This window comes from Cotesia glomerata, linkage group LG3, assembly GCF_020080835.1.
Source record: "Cotesia glomerata isolate CgM1 linkage group LG3, MPM_Cglom_v2.3, whole genome shotgun sequence".
NCBI lineage: Eukaryota > Metazoa > Arthropoda > Insecta > Hymenoptera > Braconidae > Cotesia > Cotesia glomerata.
Genome location: NC_058160.1, coordinates 12,382,794 through 12,398,060, shown reverse-complemented (window position 1 = coordinate 12,398,060; position 15,267 = coordinate 12,382,794). Strand labels below are relative to the sequence as shown.

At 38.1% G+C, this 15,267-nt stretch overlaps 2 protein-coding genes across 3 annotated transcripts in view; one reads left to right on the top strand and one right to left on the bottom strand.

Moving 5' to 3' along the window:
- Positions 1 to 15,267, bottom strand: part of LOC123261877 (alpha-2B adrenergic receptor) — a 153,321-nt gene that overhangs the window by 66,775 nt on the left and 71,279 nt on the right. Inside the window, exon 3 of one of the 2 annotated variants that reach the window (XM_044723739.1) lies at positions 3,755 to 6,162. The exons of the other annotated variant lie outside the window; for it this stretch is intronic. Within the exon in view, the coding sequence (XP_044579674.1) occupies positions 4,592 to 6,162 (1,571 nt within the window). The 3' untranslated portion in view covers positions 3,755 to 4,591. Of the gene's footprint in view, positions 1 to 3,754; positions 6,163 to 15,267 lie in introns of those variants that run through there. 2 annotated transcript variants of the gene reach the window in all.
- On the top strand, positions 10,011 to 11,635 carry LOC123261884. The gene is made up of 2 exons (XM_044723745.1): positions 10,011 to 10,444; positions 11,012 to 11,635. The coding sequence occupies exons 1-2, from the start codon at positions 10,270 to 10,272 to the stop codon at positions 11,149 to 11,151; spliced, it is 315 nt and encodes a 104-aa protein (XP_044579680.1). The 5' UTR covers positions 10,011 to 10,269; the 3' UTR covers positions 11,152 to 11,635.

The window sequence follows — 15,267 nt, the reverse complement described above, 5'->3', positions numbered from 1 at the left end:
AGGTATTATATTATTAAGACTGAATATTATTTAATCTCTTGTGAATGCTGATTCAAAATGTAAAATAATTTATATAGTATGTAAAGCATGATCCCGAGATACCGGCATAACAACAATCGAGAGGTTACGTTTTTAATTATTATTATTAACCAATTCATTATTATTAAATTATTATGAAGGACACGAAATTGGTACCTGAATTTCCGATGGTGGAGAATTGTCCTGGATGAGTCGTTGAGTAGATTTGTACAAGATGCACTGGATAATTGGAATTCCGTTATGAACACTTTATAAATACTGAGCACGTGTAGTTAGCCACCGCGTGTAGATTAATTGTGCCGGTTGGCGCGTAATCGTCTATCTGCCTCGGGGAGTTGACTATCAGGGTGCGCGTCAGTCGCAGCACCACTGATGCAGTAGAGTGCGAATTTACCAAGTGTTCTGGCGCGAACATTTGGTATTTACGCAACATTCCGCCCGCCATCAGGAACAGGGTTGCTGATTGAGTCCTTGATTGATCCATTGGATTGGTGAAACGATTGGAGATGTCCTAGGCATCTGGCTCTGGAGCAAGTGGCAGGAGTGCGAGCTTGGAGATTGGTCGAGTGAGAGTGGCATTGACCGTTTGAATGGTTACCACTCTGGTCAGATTGTCCTTTCCAGGGTGCAGAGCAATTACCTTGGCTAGTGGCCACTGTGTTGGAGGAGTTCGTTCATCCGTGAGCAGGACTAGTGAGCCGAGTTGAATGTCATGGCGAGCCTGGTGCCACTTGGTACGGGCCAATTGACGTTGGATATAGCTGTTGGACCAGTGTCTCCAAAAATGTTGAACACGTTGTTGAATGAACTGCCATCTGGATAGCCTTGAGACATCCGTGTCGATGAGTGAAGGTTCAATGATGGCGTTGAGTGGTCTTCCGATGAGAAAATGACCTGGAGTGAGTGATGATAGATCCTGAGGGTCATCTGAAAGAGCCTCCATGGGTCGTGAGTTGAGAATCGCCTCCACCTGTGTCAGAAGAGTTGTAAATTCCTCAAACGTGAATGATGATTCTCCAATGGTTCGAGTTAGATGGTGTTTCAGTGATTTCACAGCTGCCTCCCACTTTCCACCCATGTGAGGAGCTGCTGGTGGATTGAAATGCCATGTAATCTGATGTACTGTGGCCCAATCGAGTAGATCTCTTGATTCCTGAGTTCCTTGGACGAAGAGTCGTTTGATTTCTGAGTATGCGCCTTGAAACGTTGTCCCACAGTCGCTGTAGAGTGATGTGCAGACACCTCGACGATGGATGAATCGTCTGAGAGCTGCGATGAATCCTGATGATGAATAATCACTGACGAGATCCAGATGGACTGCTGAAGTAGTCAAGCAGACGAACACACAGATCCAGCCTTTGTATACCTTTGATCCTCTTCCTTTCCAAGATTTAATTGATACTGGACCAGCGTAATCAACTCCTGTATGTGAGAATGGTGGGGATGGAGTGACACGTTGAGCTGGTAGCTGTCCCATTAATTGTTGAGCTCGAACACCTCGATGTCGAGCACAGACGAGACATTTGAGAATGTGTGAGCGAACAGGTTGACGTCCACCGATGATCCAATATCGTTGACGAGTGCATGCTAGGGTGAGTTGAGTTCCACCATGCATGGTACGCTGATGAGCATCAGAGATGATGAGCCGAGTCAGAGCAGCATCACGAGGTAAAATTGCAGGGTGCTTTTGTTGATCAGAGTCTGGAGCATTTTCCAGCCTCCCTCCTACACGAATGATGCCATCGGTGTCTTGAAAGGCAACCAATCGGGCAAACGGGTGATCCTTAGGCCATGATGCTTGTTTTGCGAGTAGTTGGAGCTCAGAATGAAAGTGAACTCGCTGAGTTTCCTTGATGCAGAATTGAAGTGCTAGGTTGATTTCTTGAGACGTGATTGGATGGATCAAAGTTGAGTTTGGTTTGCGCTGGATCATGTCGCGCACTCTCCAACATATTGCTGTGACTCTGAGCATGCGCAGCAACGGGATTGGGCGTTCCATGATTTTCCATGTTGATTCCAAGGGCTGAGCTGAAACGTAGAATGCCTTGATTGGACGTTCTTCTAGTTGACCATCTGCATCGAGGTGAATTGGGCTGGTTGGCCAGGACGATGAATCTCTGAGTAGCCATGGTGGGCCAGACCACCATAGTCGATGATCCTTGAGTTGAGCTGTTGTCAAGCCTCGAGTTGCACAATCTGCTGGATTTTCCGTGCCAGGGACAAACTTCCAGTGGCCATCTGGAACTAGATCTTGAATAAATGACACCCGATTCCTGACAAAGTCTTTCCAACGAGACGGATGTGAGTGTATCCACGTGAGTGTGATTGACGAGTCGGTCCATAAGTATGTCGGTACTTGAGTATATTCAAGAGTTGTCTGGCAATGCTTGACTAGTTTTGCCAACATGTGAGCAGCGGTGAGTTCCAAGCGTGGAATAGTTAAATGTTTTAACGGTGCCACCTTGGTCTTGGAGCAAAGCAGCGTAACCTTTGCTTCTTGGGAATGATCTGCTGGTAGGACCTTGATGAATACTACTGCCGCCATCGCCAATTGCGATGCATCGGAGAATCCATGGATTTCTAGAGTTGAAGTCGTGGACGAGTGGATCCACCTGGGAATCTTGATGATGTTGATCATGTTGAGTTGTTTCTTGAATGATATCCACTTATGCCGAAGATCAGCTGACAGTGGAGTGTCCCAGCCGAGTTTCACAAGCCAGAGTTCCTGCATAAACATCTTAGCTTGAATAATGATTGGTGATAGGAATCCCAGTGGATCGAATATTTGAGCAATCTCTGATAATATTGCACGTTTCGTGCAAGGTTGAGTGGTGCACGATGGTGAATGCTTAAATGAACATTGATCTCTGTGTGAAGACCAGTACATCCCCAAAATCTTGGTGCTGACTTCTGGATCCTCAATTTTGTATTGTGTAATCGCTTCCGCACGATTGAGTTGACGTAATCTGCGATGATTGCTTGCCCATTTTGCGAGTGGAAAGCCGCCCGCCGTGCAGAGACGTTCAGTGTCATCAGCAACTGCTTGAAGTGATGTGAAGTCGTCTGCGCCGCCGGAGATGTCATCAACATAGCGACCTTTCGTGAGTGGTGTGATTGCTAATGGGAACCGATGTCCTTCATCTTCTACGAGCTGGAGTAGGGCTCGAACGGCAAGGTAAGGAGCTGCTTTTGTGCCGTATGTGACGGTGGTGAGCCTGAATGGGATGATGTTTCCTTGTTTGTCGAACCAGAGAATTTGTTGAAGATCTTGATCATCTTCATGGACTTGTATCTGTCGATACATCTTGGTAACGTCTGTGATGAAGATGAACCGATGTTTTCTTGATGTGATAAGCACATCAAAGATGTTGACTTGTAACTTCGGCCCAGTATGCATGATGTCGTTGAGTGAGAGTCCTGAGCTGGTTGGTTTTGAGCCATTGAAAACCACACGGATCTTGCTTGAATTGTTGTCTTCCTTCAGTACCCCATGATGAGGTAGGAAGTACTGAGTTGCTGATGATTGTAAAACTGCAGGCTGCATGTGATTGAGATCTTGGTACTCCTTCATGAATTGCATGTAAAGTGTCTTGAGTCTTGTGTCATGATCGAGACGACGCATGAGATGTTGTAAGCAGCGGCGTGCTGCAGTATATGAATCTCCTAGTTGACTTGGAGATGATATCAATGGCAATCTGACGATGTATCTGCCAGAGCTGTCTTGTGAATGAGTATCCTTGAAGTGGGCCTCACAGGCTTCTTCGTCGGGTGATAGCGAGCGCGAATGATTGGACATGACCTCCTCTTGAAGCCAGAATCTGGATAATAGATCCTGGAGATCCTGATCATGTTGATTGGAGACAGCGTGGTGAGCCCTAGGTGGTGTTGTTAAGTTAGCTTGGACTGGACCAAGGATGATCCATCCAAAAATTGTATTTTTTGCGAGCAATCCAGGTGCTTCGCATCTGATAATCTCTCCAGTGATGACTTGACCATAGTAGTTAGCTCCAATGATGACATCAATTGGGCCTGGAGAGGCAAAGGCTGGATCGGCGAGCGTAAGATCCGAGAATTGAGCCACATCGGCATCTACTATTAAGGTAGCTGGTAATTGAGCCGTTAATCCACCTAGGATATGAACCTGCAGCGTGAGTGACTGGTCTGAATGTTGTGACACTAGTGTAATTGTCACACATCCCTTGGTGTGGCCAGCCTTTGATGAGCCGATTCCTAAAATGGCTATATTGGAACGTGTGCGGCGTAAATGTAATAATTGTACCAATGTATCTGAAATAAAAGAGATTTCAGAACCGGAATCTAGTAATATGCGAATTGGATGAGTACTTAGCTTGGTCACGACATTGACTTGGCACGTTGCGAGTAACGTTGCAGCATGTTGAGCTGGAACACAACCAGTTGATGAGTCTGGAACTGATGAATGATGATCTGGATCTGTTGAATCTTGAGTACGGTGATCTTGAAGTTGGGCAACGGTGTTGAACGAGTATGATGATCCTGGAGCTTGATGATTGTTGTGCGGAAGCACAGTATTTTATTGTTGTTGAGCCGAAGTGGTTGAAGTTGATGTGATTGATCCATCTGGGTGAATCATCGAGTGATGAATGCCTTGACAGACTTTACATCTGAACCGAGACTTGCATGTTTCGACTCGGTGGTGTCCAAGGCAGTTTGGACACAGTCTGAATTGATCCACCACTTGAATCCGCTCTTGTGGTGTCATCCTGCCGAATTGATCACACCTGACCACGTAATGGTCTCCCTTGCACAGGTCACATGGGTATTGAGCCACTGGAGTCCTTTTCCCTTCTGCATGAGACGCTGGAATCACCGTTGAGCCTTGAGTGCTTGAAGTAGCCATGTGGGCGTGTGCTGTGCCCTTGATGGCCTTGGCGGTGGATCTTGAGCTGGAGTGACTTGACCTCTGTTGATCGCCAGGCTTGTTGGTACTCTCCTCGTACCGTTCTTGAGCTCGAGCGCGTTCAGTCAAGAATTGACGAAGCTGTGAGAGAGATGGAAATTCCACTGATGATCCCAATGATAATTCCCATGCTTCTCGGGTTGATCGATCCAGTTTCGATATGATGAGTCGAGTTAGAAGGTAGCAATCTCCGGCACAAAGATTGACTTGTTGAGCGACGAGTGCACTGATCGCTTCATGGGTCTGATCGATGATTGAGTAGAGCTGCTTGGCAGACTTCGATGTCAAAGTTGGTAAATTTAATAATTTGTCCAATTGTGCTGAGACTAGTAGACGAGGAACATCGTACCTCTTCTGAATTGCAGCCCATGCACTTGCAAAGTTCTCATTGCACATTGGTGTACTAGCTATTAATTGAGCTGCCTGTCCTGTTAAATGAGTCTTTAGGTAGTGGAGACGCTCGACATCTTGAAGACCTTCACAATTGATGACAATTGAGGTGAACATATCCCTGAACTCTGGCCATTTGGCGTAATCACCAGAGAAGTGATTGATGTTCAGTGGAGGCAGGGCCACACGATGAGGAACTCGTGGTGCAACTTGTTGAGCTGGAATGGGTTGAGCTGGAGCATCTAGTTGATGAATGAGAGTGCTTAAAGCTGTGCGAGCCCCAATGTAAGATCTGTATGATACATCAAAGGTGCCGTCCTTGATGTATGGATGTTGGAGAAATTCTTCAGTGGCATTGGAGGCTAAATGGTCATGGATTAATGAAAACTGTTGCCATTCTTGAGTGAGCACCTCCATGCGAGCCTTGAGTGACGACAGGCCTTCAGCAGTGGTGAGTGATGAAGCCGTCGCTTCGATATCAGAGATGAGCTTCAATCTCGACAATTGCCCACTGACCTTGAGATCAAGTTCGCAAGCCTTTGTTGAGCGCTTGCGTCCACGTTTTTTGGAATCTTGCGAGCTGAGCAGCGAGTCCTTGGGATTCTCGCCATCAGTGGTGTCGGATTCGATGATGTGATCCTTGTTGGCATCAGCAGGATTCACAAGTGGGAGCTTGGGATCCTGATGATCGATCTGGATGATAGGCGTCCTTGAATGATGTGGAGTTTCCTCTTGGGGAGTATCCGCTGGAGTAGATGTTGACGAGTCCTTATCGTCACCCATGATTGATGAATCTGAATAATGATTTATTTTGTTAGAATTTGAACACAGAACGCGATTGATTGTGAGTCTGTGAACATTTTACGCGATTTCCAACACCCGATCGGGCTCGAGGGACCAAAATGTAAATTAACTTAACATTAAATATTTATTTATACCGGATCTGGGTGTTGAAAAGAAATTATAAACACTTATTCGTGGTTTTCTCGTTTATTATATAAAATATCACAGTTTAAAATTAGTGAACACTTGACTCTTAATAACTATCATAAATTTAACTTCTTAATTTATTTGAACTATTTAATTAAGTAATACGAGAATTATTATTAAATTAAGTATTTGAAAGTACTGTAATTATAATCATAAAGACGAGTTATCAATATGTTGGCACCATACACAAATATCAATTTAAGGTTTTAATAAGAGCGTTGAGTTAATCAATTTTACCAAGATTTGAATACGAGCTCAGATTTAATTAATTGCATGAGTTTGTTGATCTATTATTTTATCACAATAAAAATTATTAATGACGCGACAATAGTTAGTACGAGCGATGATACGAGTGAAGAGCACGGAGGAGAGTCAGAACGCGAACTGAACTCAGCAGTCACAAGAGAGGCTTGAATAAAGGCAAGAGATTATAAGATTATTTGCATACCTGGTGATCAGTGACGTCACCTCATCCAGGTATGACAACGACTTGAACTGAAGACAATTTTAATTAATGAGTCATGCAGGTATTATATTATTAAGACTGAATATTATTTAATCTCTTGTGAATGCTGATTCAAAATGTAAAATAATTTATATAGTATGTAAAGCATGATCCCGAGATACCGGCATAACAACAATCGAGAGGTTACGTTTTAATTATTATTATTAACCAATTCATTATTATTAAATTATTATGAAGGACACGAAATTGGTACCTGAATTTCCGATGGTGGAGAATTGTCCTGGATGAGTCGTTGAGTAGATTTGTACAAGATGCACTGGACAATTGGAATTCCGTTATGAACACTTTATAAATACTGAGCACGTGTAGTTAGCAACCGCGTGTAGATTAATTGTGCCGGTTGGCGCGTAATCGTCTATCTGCCTCGGGGAGTTGACTATCAGGGTGCGCGTCAGTCGCAGCACCACTGATGCAGTAGAGTGCGAATTTACCAAGTGTTCTGGCGCGAACATTTGGTATTTACGCAACACTAAGACAAAGTATGATTATCGCTACAAAAAGACTAGTTACACTGTAAAAAATCCAGAGTGAATCGGGAGTGAATTTCACTCCCATCACTCGGAGTTCCGGAGTGAAGTAATTAATCACTCCGCGTAGGGAGTGAATCCGGAGTTTTTATTTGCGGAGTGATTTCGGAGTGATTTCGAATTTCACTCCGAAAAACATCCGCGTTCGGAGTTTTTAAAATAAATAAAATAAGGATCAATTTTCGTTCTACAAAAAAAATCTCAAAATTAATCTTTATATATATATATATTTCTTCTGTGCGTGTGTTTGTCACTGAACTCCTCCTAAACGGCTGGACCGATTTTAATGAAATTTTTTGTGTGTCTTCCGGTGGATTCCAGAATGGTTTAGATTCACAATTCAGTCCACGAGAAAATGTTTATTTAATAGATTTTTTATTTATAAATTGTTGTTGATCTTGACTACCCACATGCACTTTTCATATATTTTATAAATATCATAAACATAAGATATATGAAAAAATTCATGTGGGTGCTCAAATGAAAGGTCTTGATGAGTATAAAATCATAATGGACTTATACTTATGAAAATGTTAATAATTAACGAATGATAATGTATTTTGTTAACTAATGATGTTTTTAACGATATAAGATCATTCCGATGTTACTCATCATGAGCTTTCATTTGAGTACCCACATGCATTTTTGATATATTTTTCATATATACATATATATAATATATATAAATATATAAAATATATGAAAAATTGATGTGGGTACTCAAATGAAAGATCTTGATGAGTGTAACATCGGGATGAGCTTATATCTTTAAAAATATCATTAGTTAATAAGATACAATGTCATTTCTTAATTATTGAAGTTTTGAAAGATATAAGCTCATCCCGATGTTACACTCATCGAGTTCTTTCATTTGAGTACCCACATAACATTTTTTATATATTTTATATATATGTTATTTGTGAAGTGTATAAATATATAAAATATATCAAAAATGCATAGGGGTACTCAAATGAAAGCTCTTGATGAATATAAAATCAGAATGTAATATAAAATCAAAAATGTTCATTATTGAAGAATGCCTATTGCATATTGTTAACTAATGATGTTTTTAACTATACAAGCTCATTCTTAAAATTTCTAAATTTGACGTGTGTACATGACAACGTCTATCGGGTCCGCTAGTATATATATATATATATATATATATATATATATATATATATATATATATATATATATATATAGATAGACGATGTATTTGATTTTCATAGAATTTTCTAACAGAAGCTTAGTTTGGGCATTTCCGGTGAAAATTCAAAATTTGGCCGAAAGTACCCAATTAAATCTCCTGTTAAAAAATTCTATGAAAATCAAATACATCGTCTCACACCAAAATATCTCAGGAAATGCCCAAACGCAGCCCCCGTTAAAAGCGGAACTCAAAATTCCAATTTTAAAAGGTTCTCCACGGAAGTTACATTTTGGCACACCCTAATATATATATATATATATATATTAGGGTGCTTTTTTTTTTGCGACTATTTTTTTTTTTTCGTTTCCATCCCGAAATTTTGTTGGAAATACACCCAAAAAAATTCCCTGAAAGTTTGAGCCCTTAATATTAATATTAAGTACTCCTACACAGCGTGTGAAGATTTCCCATTTGAAATATACGAGAACTTTCATTTTTTTTTTTTAAATTTCTATAGCTCAGTGGCATTTCATAGCATCACTTTGACCATGGACGGGTTTTTTTTCAGAATTGAATGCTCTACAAAAGTGTCCATTGTCGCGAAGTCGTAACTCATACTGGCGGGGTAGTACGGACCACCAAACCGAATTTTTTATAGAATTCTTGTTTTTTCACTCATTATCTCATAAACAACAAGACATACAGAAAAAATGTTAATGATAATTTTGTAGGAAATTCAATTCTCTACAAAAAAGGTCCTCAGCACCAAATCACTAAGATCGATATTTTCTGAGATATTAATCATTGAAGTTTACGTAGCATTGAATTTCCACAAAATGTTGAATCAAATCTTAAAAAATAATGATTTTTTTATTCGTATCATAATTATAATTAGTAATTACTTATTGATTAAGTTACAAATTTAACGTAAAAAATTTTTAATTGTATTTTTCTGAAGTTTTTTATTTTTAAATAAATTTCTCATTTAAATCACCCCATAATATTTGAATTTATCATTTAATAATTCAATTTCAATGAAATTCTAGATAAAAATATATTGTGTATGATCATTACGAATAATATAGGATGTTTCTTTGTTGCTGTGTATTGTGATACTGATTAATTGCGGTTTATTTTTCTTGCTCTGGTAGTACTACTGAGCTTTCACTTGACCTTGAATGCGTTCAACAAATTTCCCTTTAATTGCAGCGCTTTCTTTGTTTTCGCGTACTAATCCCGCGAGAGTAAGAACAAAGCTTAGTGGGCATTGATCAGTGTGACGCCGTTGTATGTATACTTTGTTAAATTTGAGGTTAGGTCGACTTTAACCATCATTACAATGAGTGCAAAATTGGTAATAAAACTTGGAATTATTTAATTGGATTTGAAAGAATCCAAATAAATAATAATAAGCTGCCTTCGTATCGTGACTTACTAAATTTTTTATGTATAAACATCAGTCTTTAAAATTAACTATTCGAAATAGTGCTACTAGTGTTATTAACGATACTAATACTATTCGGGCTAGTTTCAAGATTCCAACTATACGTCCTCAGCACAGTCTTACGAAGTTGGAAAAATTTTATGCCGAATATATAAAAGTGAAGACACATCACAAGAGGGAAAAAAATCGAAAGCACAAAAACAGAATGTTGAAAAGTTTAACCAAAAACTAGATAAATTGTTCGATATTTCGAATTCCACAATGGTTAAGAATTTGCCAAAAGAGCAGCAACAATTTCTGAATGAGTGTCAAAAGGGGAAAACCAATCTTCACTCGCCCGTTACTAATTTCTTGCCGGTGGAAACTTTTCAGAATAAATCTGACACTGAACAGGAGATAACAAATGAAGATAATGAGAATAATACAGACGAAATTGGTTAGTTTCTTCTCACATACAACTATAAATTATCAAGCTCAACAATCAATCATTTTTAATAATCGAAAACAATTTCTTATAATTTAGACTCATATTTTTCTACTTACTTGTAAAATTTAATTCGCATTAAAATTCTAATTTTCTTAACCTCATTTTCTGAAAATTGAATTCTATATAATTTTTCAATATTTTAAAATTTGTTTCTAGATTCATAACTTTTTTTCTAATTATTAGTCTATCATTTTTGGTAAAATTTCTATCAAGTAAATCTGAATAAGTGAGATAAATCAAAATTTATTCAATTTTGACAAAAAGTTTTACTTCAAAAAATTTGTTTTCGATTTTTTTGCAGTCGAAAATTCCCACGCTATTAAAAAATTAAAGTCTCTGTAACCAATAAATTTAAAACACATATATATCATTTTGTCTTATTTTTATTGGGGAAAATTGACGGAAACTCAATTCAAAGAATATCTTTGCTTCTGGATAACAGAAGCTGAATATAAAATTTGAAAAATATTTGAATCGATTGGGTTTATTTATTTAATTCTGAAAAAATTGTTTTAGGCATGAAATTATCGCAACATTCGATGCCAGCAAGTTTTTGTAGTCTATCATCAAATTCCAGTGGGTTGAAACGAACATATTCTGATTTTGAGGATGAACTCCCTGTTCCTCCTAAAAAGAAAAAAATCAATATTTTTTAAGATTTGATTCAACATTTTGTGGAAATTCAATGCTAGGTAAACTTCAATGATTAATATCTCAGAAAATATCGATCTTAGTGATTTGGTGCTGAGGACCTTTTTTGTAGAGAATTGAATTTCCTACAAAATTATCATTTACATTTTTTCTGTATGTCTTGTTGTTTATGAGATAATGAGTGAAAAAACAAGAATTCTATAAAAAATTCGGTTTGGCGGTCCGTACTACCCCGCCAGTATGTGTTACGACTTCGCGACAATGGACACTTTTGTAGAGCATTTAATTCTGAAAAAAACCCGTCCATGGTCAAAGCGATGCTATAAAATGCCACTGAGCTATAGAAATTTAAAAAAAAAAAATGAAAGTTCTCGTATAATTCAAATGGGAAATCTTCACACGCTGTGTAGGAGTACTTAATATTAATATTAAGGGCTCAAACTTTCAGGGAATTTTTTTGGGTGTATTTCCAACAAAATTTCGGGATGGAAGCGAAAAAAAAAATAGTCGCAAAAAAAAAAAGCACCCTAATATATATGAAAATATGAAAATCCAAAGCACTTGACGGTTTCTGGAGATGGTACCTGGAAGAAGCGAGGATTCACTTCACTTTTTGGCGTTACAACCCTAATTGGTAAATACTGTAAAAAAGTTGTCGATACTATTGTAAAATTTAGCTTTTGCCAAGGTTGTAATCTGTGGAAAGGTAAGTAGAACACAGATCCTCAAGCTTATCAAGATTGGTATGAGGAACATAACGATTCATGCACCATCAATCACCGGGGAAGTGCTGGAAAAATGGAGGTAGATTCTGTGGTTGAAATGTTCAATAGATCGGTCGAAAAGCACGGAGTAAAATATATCAAATATATTGGAGATGGAGACTCCAAGACATTCAAAGGTATTCTTGATATGGACCCGTATGATAATAATCCAGTTGTAGTGAAAAAAGAGTGTGTTGGGCATGTCCAAAAACGTATGGGTGCCAGGCTTCGTAAAGCAAAGAAAGACAATAAAGGTATTGGCGGCAAAGGAGCTGGTAAATTAACAGATAAAGTTATTAATGAGCTAAGTTTATACTACGGTCTGGGAATTCGTCGGCATCCTGACTGTGTGCAGAGTATGAAAAATGAAATATGGGCTACTTATTACCATCGAAGTTCAAGTGACGAGGATCCACAACACATGTACTGCCCTACTGGTTCATCAAGCTGGTGCAAATGGCAACAAGCCGCAGCCAACAACACTCTTGAAGGCTTTGTCCGCGAGCACCCTCCTCTGGATGTTAAAGTATTGGATATAATTAAGCCCATTTATACCAGCTTATCATCTGATGATTTATTAGAACGATGTTTAGGATCCGAAACACAAAATAATAATGAATCTCTCAATTCATTGATATGGACTTTTGCTCCAAAGCATATTCACGCTGGAACCCAAACTATCGAAATTGCAAATCATTTAGCCGTTGCTATTTTTAATGAAGGATTTTTAAAGATTTTAAATATAATGGCACTCATGGGCATCATCGTTGGTACTGAAGCTCACACATTTGCTGTTAGAAGTAACGAGCTAAGGATTGATCGCTCTGAACTACGAGCTTCTGCTGCTTCAAAAGCAGGCAGAACAGCTCGTTTAGAAGATAGAAGTTCACAAAATCTCGATTTTGAGAAAGAAGAAGGTCCAATGTATGGATATGGAATCGCCGATTAATCCAAAGTGAATATTAAACATAATTATCTGAGTTATTTAACTGGAAATCTTTCTCAAACTTCAAACGCGTTTTTCTCAAAACTCCTTTTGTTGAAGTGGTTGACACGATATCTCAAGTTCTATCTGACCAATTCCTTTGAAATTTTGTGAGAATCTTCTTCATACATCTCTTTATCACTGGAGCTACGGATTTTGAAAATTTTTAATTTGAAGTATTTTTAAAAAATTCGTAAAGGTCGAAAAACAGGGGTAAAAAAAAATTTTTTTTTTCAAGTAGACGCCATTTTGTGAATTTTTTTTTTTTTTTTTCGGCCAAAATTCAAGATGTAGCGACATCTTTACTAATTAAGAATTTTGTTTGTTTGTTCGATTTAGATTACTACAAGGGTTGGAATCATGTCAACCAGGGAGCACTGTTTGACTAGCAACCCCCGTTTCACCGACCTGTCACTGGATGAATTTTTGACTTTTTTTTTTTTTTTTAATTTTTTTTATATACTTTAAAAATCAATAAATATTATATAAAAAAATGGATAGTAAAAATGTTTTTAATTTTTTTTTTATCCTAGTTTGAAAAATACCCAAAAAGTAGGGCTCTAGACCAGAATACCCCCTTAACTGTCAAATCTATCTATATATATATATATATATATATATATATATATATATATAGGAGACTTTCTATAGATATAGATAGTCACTCATCACGATATCTCTGGAACTATAAGACCTAGAGACTTGAAATTTGGCAGGAATATTCCTTTTGCCAAGTAGAGGTCAGCTAAGAACGGATTTCACGAAATTCCACCCACAAGGGGGGTTGCGGGGGTGTTCACGAAAAAAAATTCATATTTTTCAATTATGGCTTTTAATAGTTCAAAACTTGGTCAGAATGTTTCAAATTACATTTAGAAATTTTTTAAAAACGAATTCTGTGACATTCCACCCCCCTGGCGTGCCCGTGCGTGGGCGTCAAATTAAGAAAAAATTCGTAAATTTCAATCTATAGCTATTAATACTTTGAAACATGGCCAGAATGCTTTTTTGGCGTTTTTGAGCTGTTAAGAATAAATTTCATTAAATTCTACCCCCACATGTCCGTGCGTGGGCGTAAAATTAAAAGAAATTGTACCTTTTAATCTATAGCAGCTAAAGGATTGAAACTTGGCCAGATTGATTTTTTTGGAGTTTTTGAGCTGTAAAGAATGAATTTTATGAAATGCCACCCTCACAAATCCTTGCGTGGGCGTTAATTAAAAAATTATAAAATTCAATTCCTAAAGGATAATAAGAAGGCATTAAATATAAAAAAAATTAAAAATTTTTATATAAGGTAAAAGCCCTAATAGATGATCATGTACCATTATATGATCACTCTATGTATTTGTATACCTATATTTGTGAATCTATATATATATATATATAGGAGATCCCATTTTTTAACTCACTCATCACGAAATCTCAGAAACTATTAGGTCGATTGACTTGAAATTTGGTAGGAATATTCCTTTTGCCGAGTAGAGGTCAGCTAAGAACGGATTTTACGAAATTCCACCCACAAGGGGTCTTGCGGGGGAGTTAACAATAGAAAATTCCCATTTTTTTTATTAATTTATGTGTGTAGTCATTTGTTTTTTGTTTCCGTCAATAAAACAAAAGACGATCGTTTTTTCGTCATTATTTTTTTTTCTAGCTTATAAAGAAGTCGGAAAAATGTATAACATCAACTCTACGCTTTCAATGCTTCTCCATCCACACCATCCCACGCATCCACCCACGCACTCCCACACATCCACCCACGCACTCTCACGCATCCATCCATGCACTCCTACGCATCCATCCACGCACTCTCACGCATCCACCCACGCATCTACCCACGCACTCTCACGCATCCATCCATGCACTCCTACGCATCCATCCATGCACTCACCCACATCTTCTATATATATATATATGAGATTTCCACGTATATAGTCACTCATCACGATATCTCTGGAACCATAAGCTCTAGAGACTTGAAATTTGGTAGGAATATTCTTTTTACCGATTAGAAGTCAGCTAAGAACGGATTTAACGAAATTCCACCCACAAAGGGGGTTTGCGGGGGCGTTAACAATAAAAAATTCCCATTTTTAAACTATAGCTCCTATAGACTCCAAATTTAGTAAGAATCTTCTGTAAGAGATCTAAAAATAATCTATGAACGAACTTTACGATATTATACCCCACAGAGGGTTGCGGGGGTGGGTATTAACAATGAAAATTTGTAATTTTCAAGCTATAGCTCCTACAGATTCCAAATTTTATAGGAAATTTCTGTACGTGATGTAAAAATAATTTATGAACGAATTTTACGATATCCTACCCCAAAGAGGATTGCGAGGGCGTTAACAATAAAAAATTCCCGT

Coding starts and splice junctions, on each gene's coding strand:
- LOC123261884 (XM_044723745.1), top strand. CDS start 10,270: ATGGTTAAGAATTTGCCAAAAGAGCAGCAACAATTTCTGAATGAGTGT. Junction 10,445..11,011: donor GAATAATACAGACGAAATTG/GTTAGTTTCTTC, acceptor AAATTGTTTTAG/GCATGAAATTATCGCAACAT.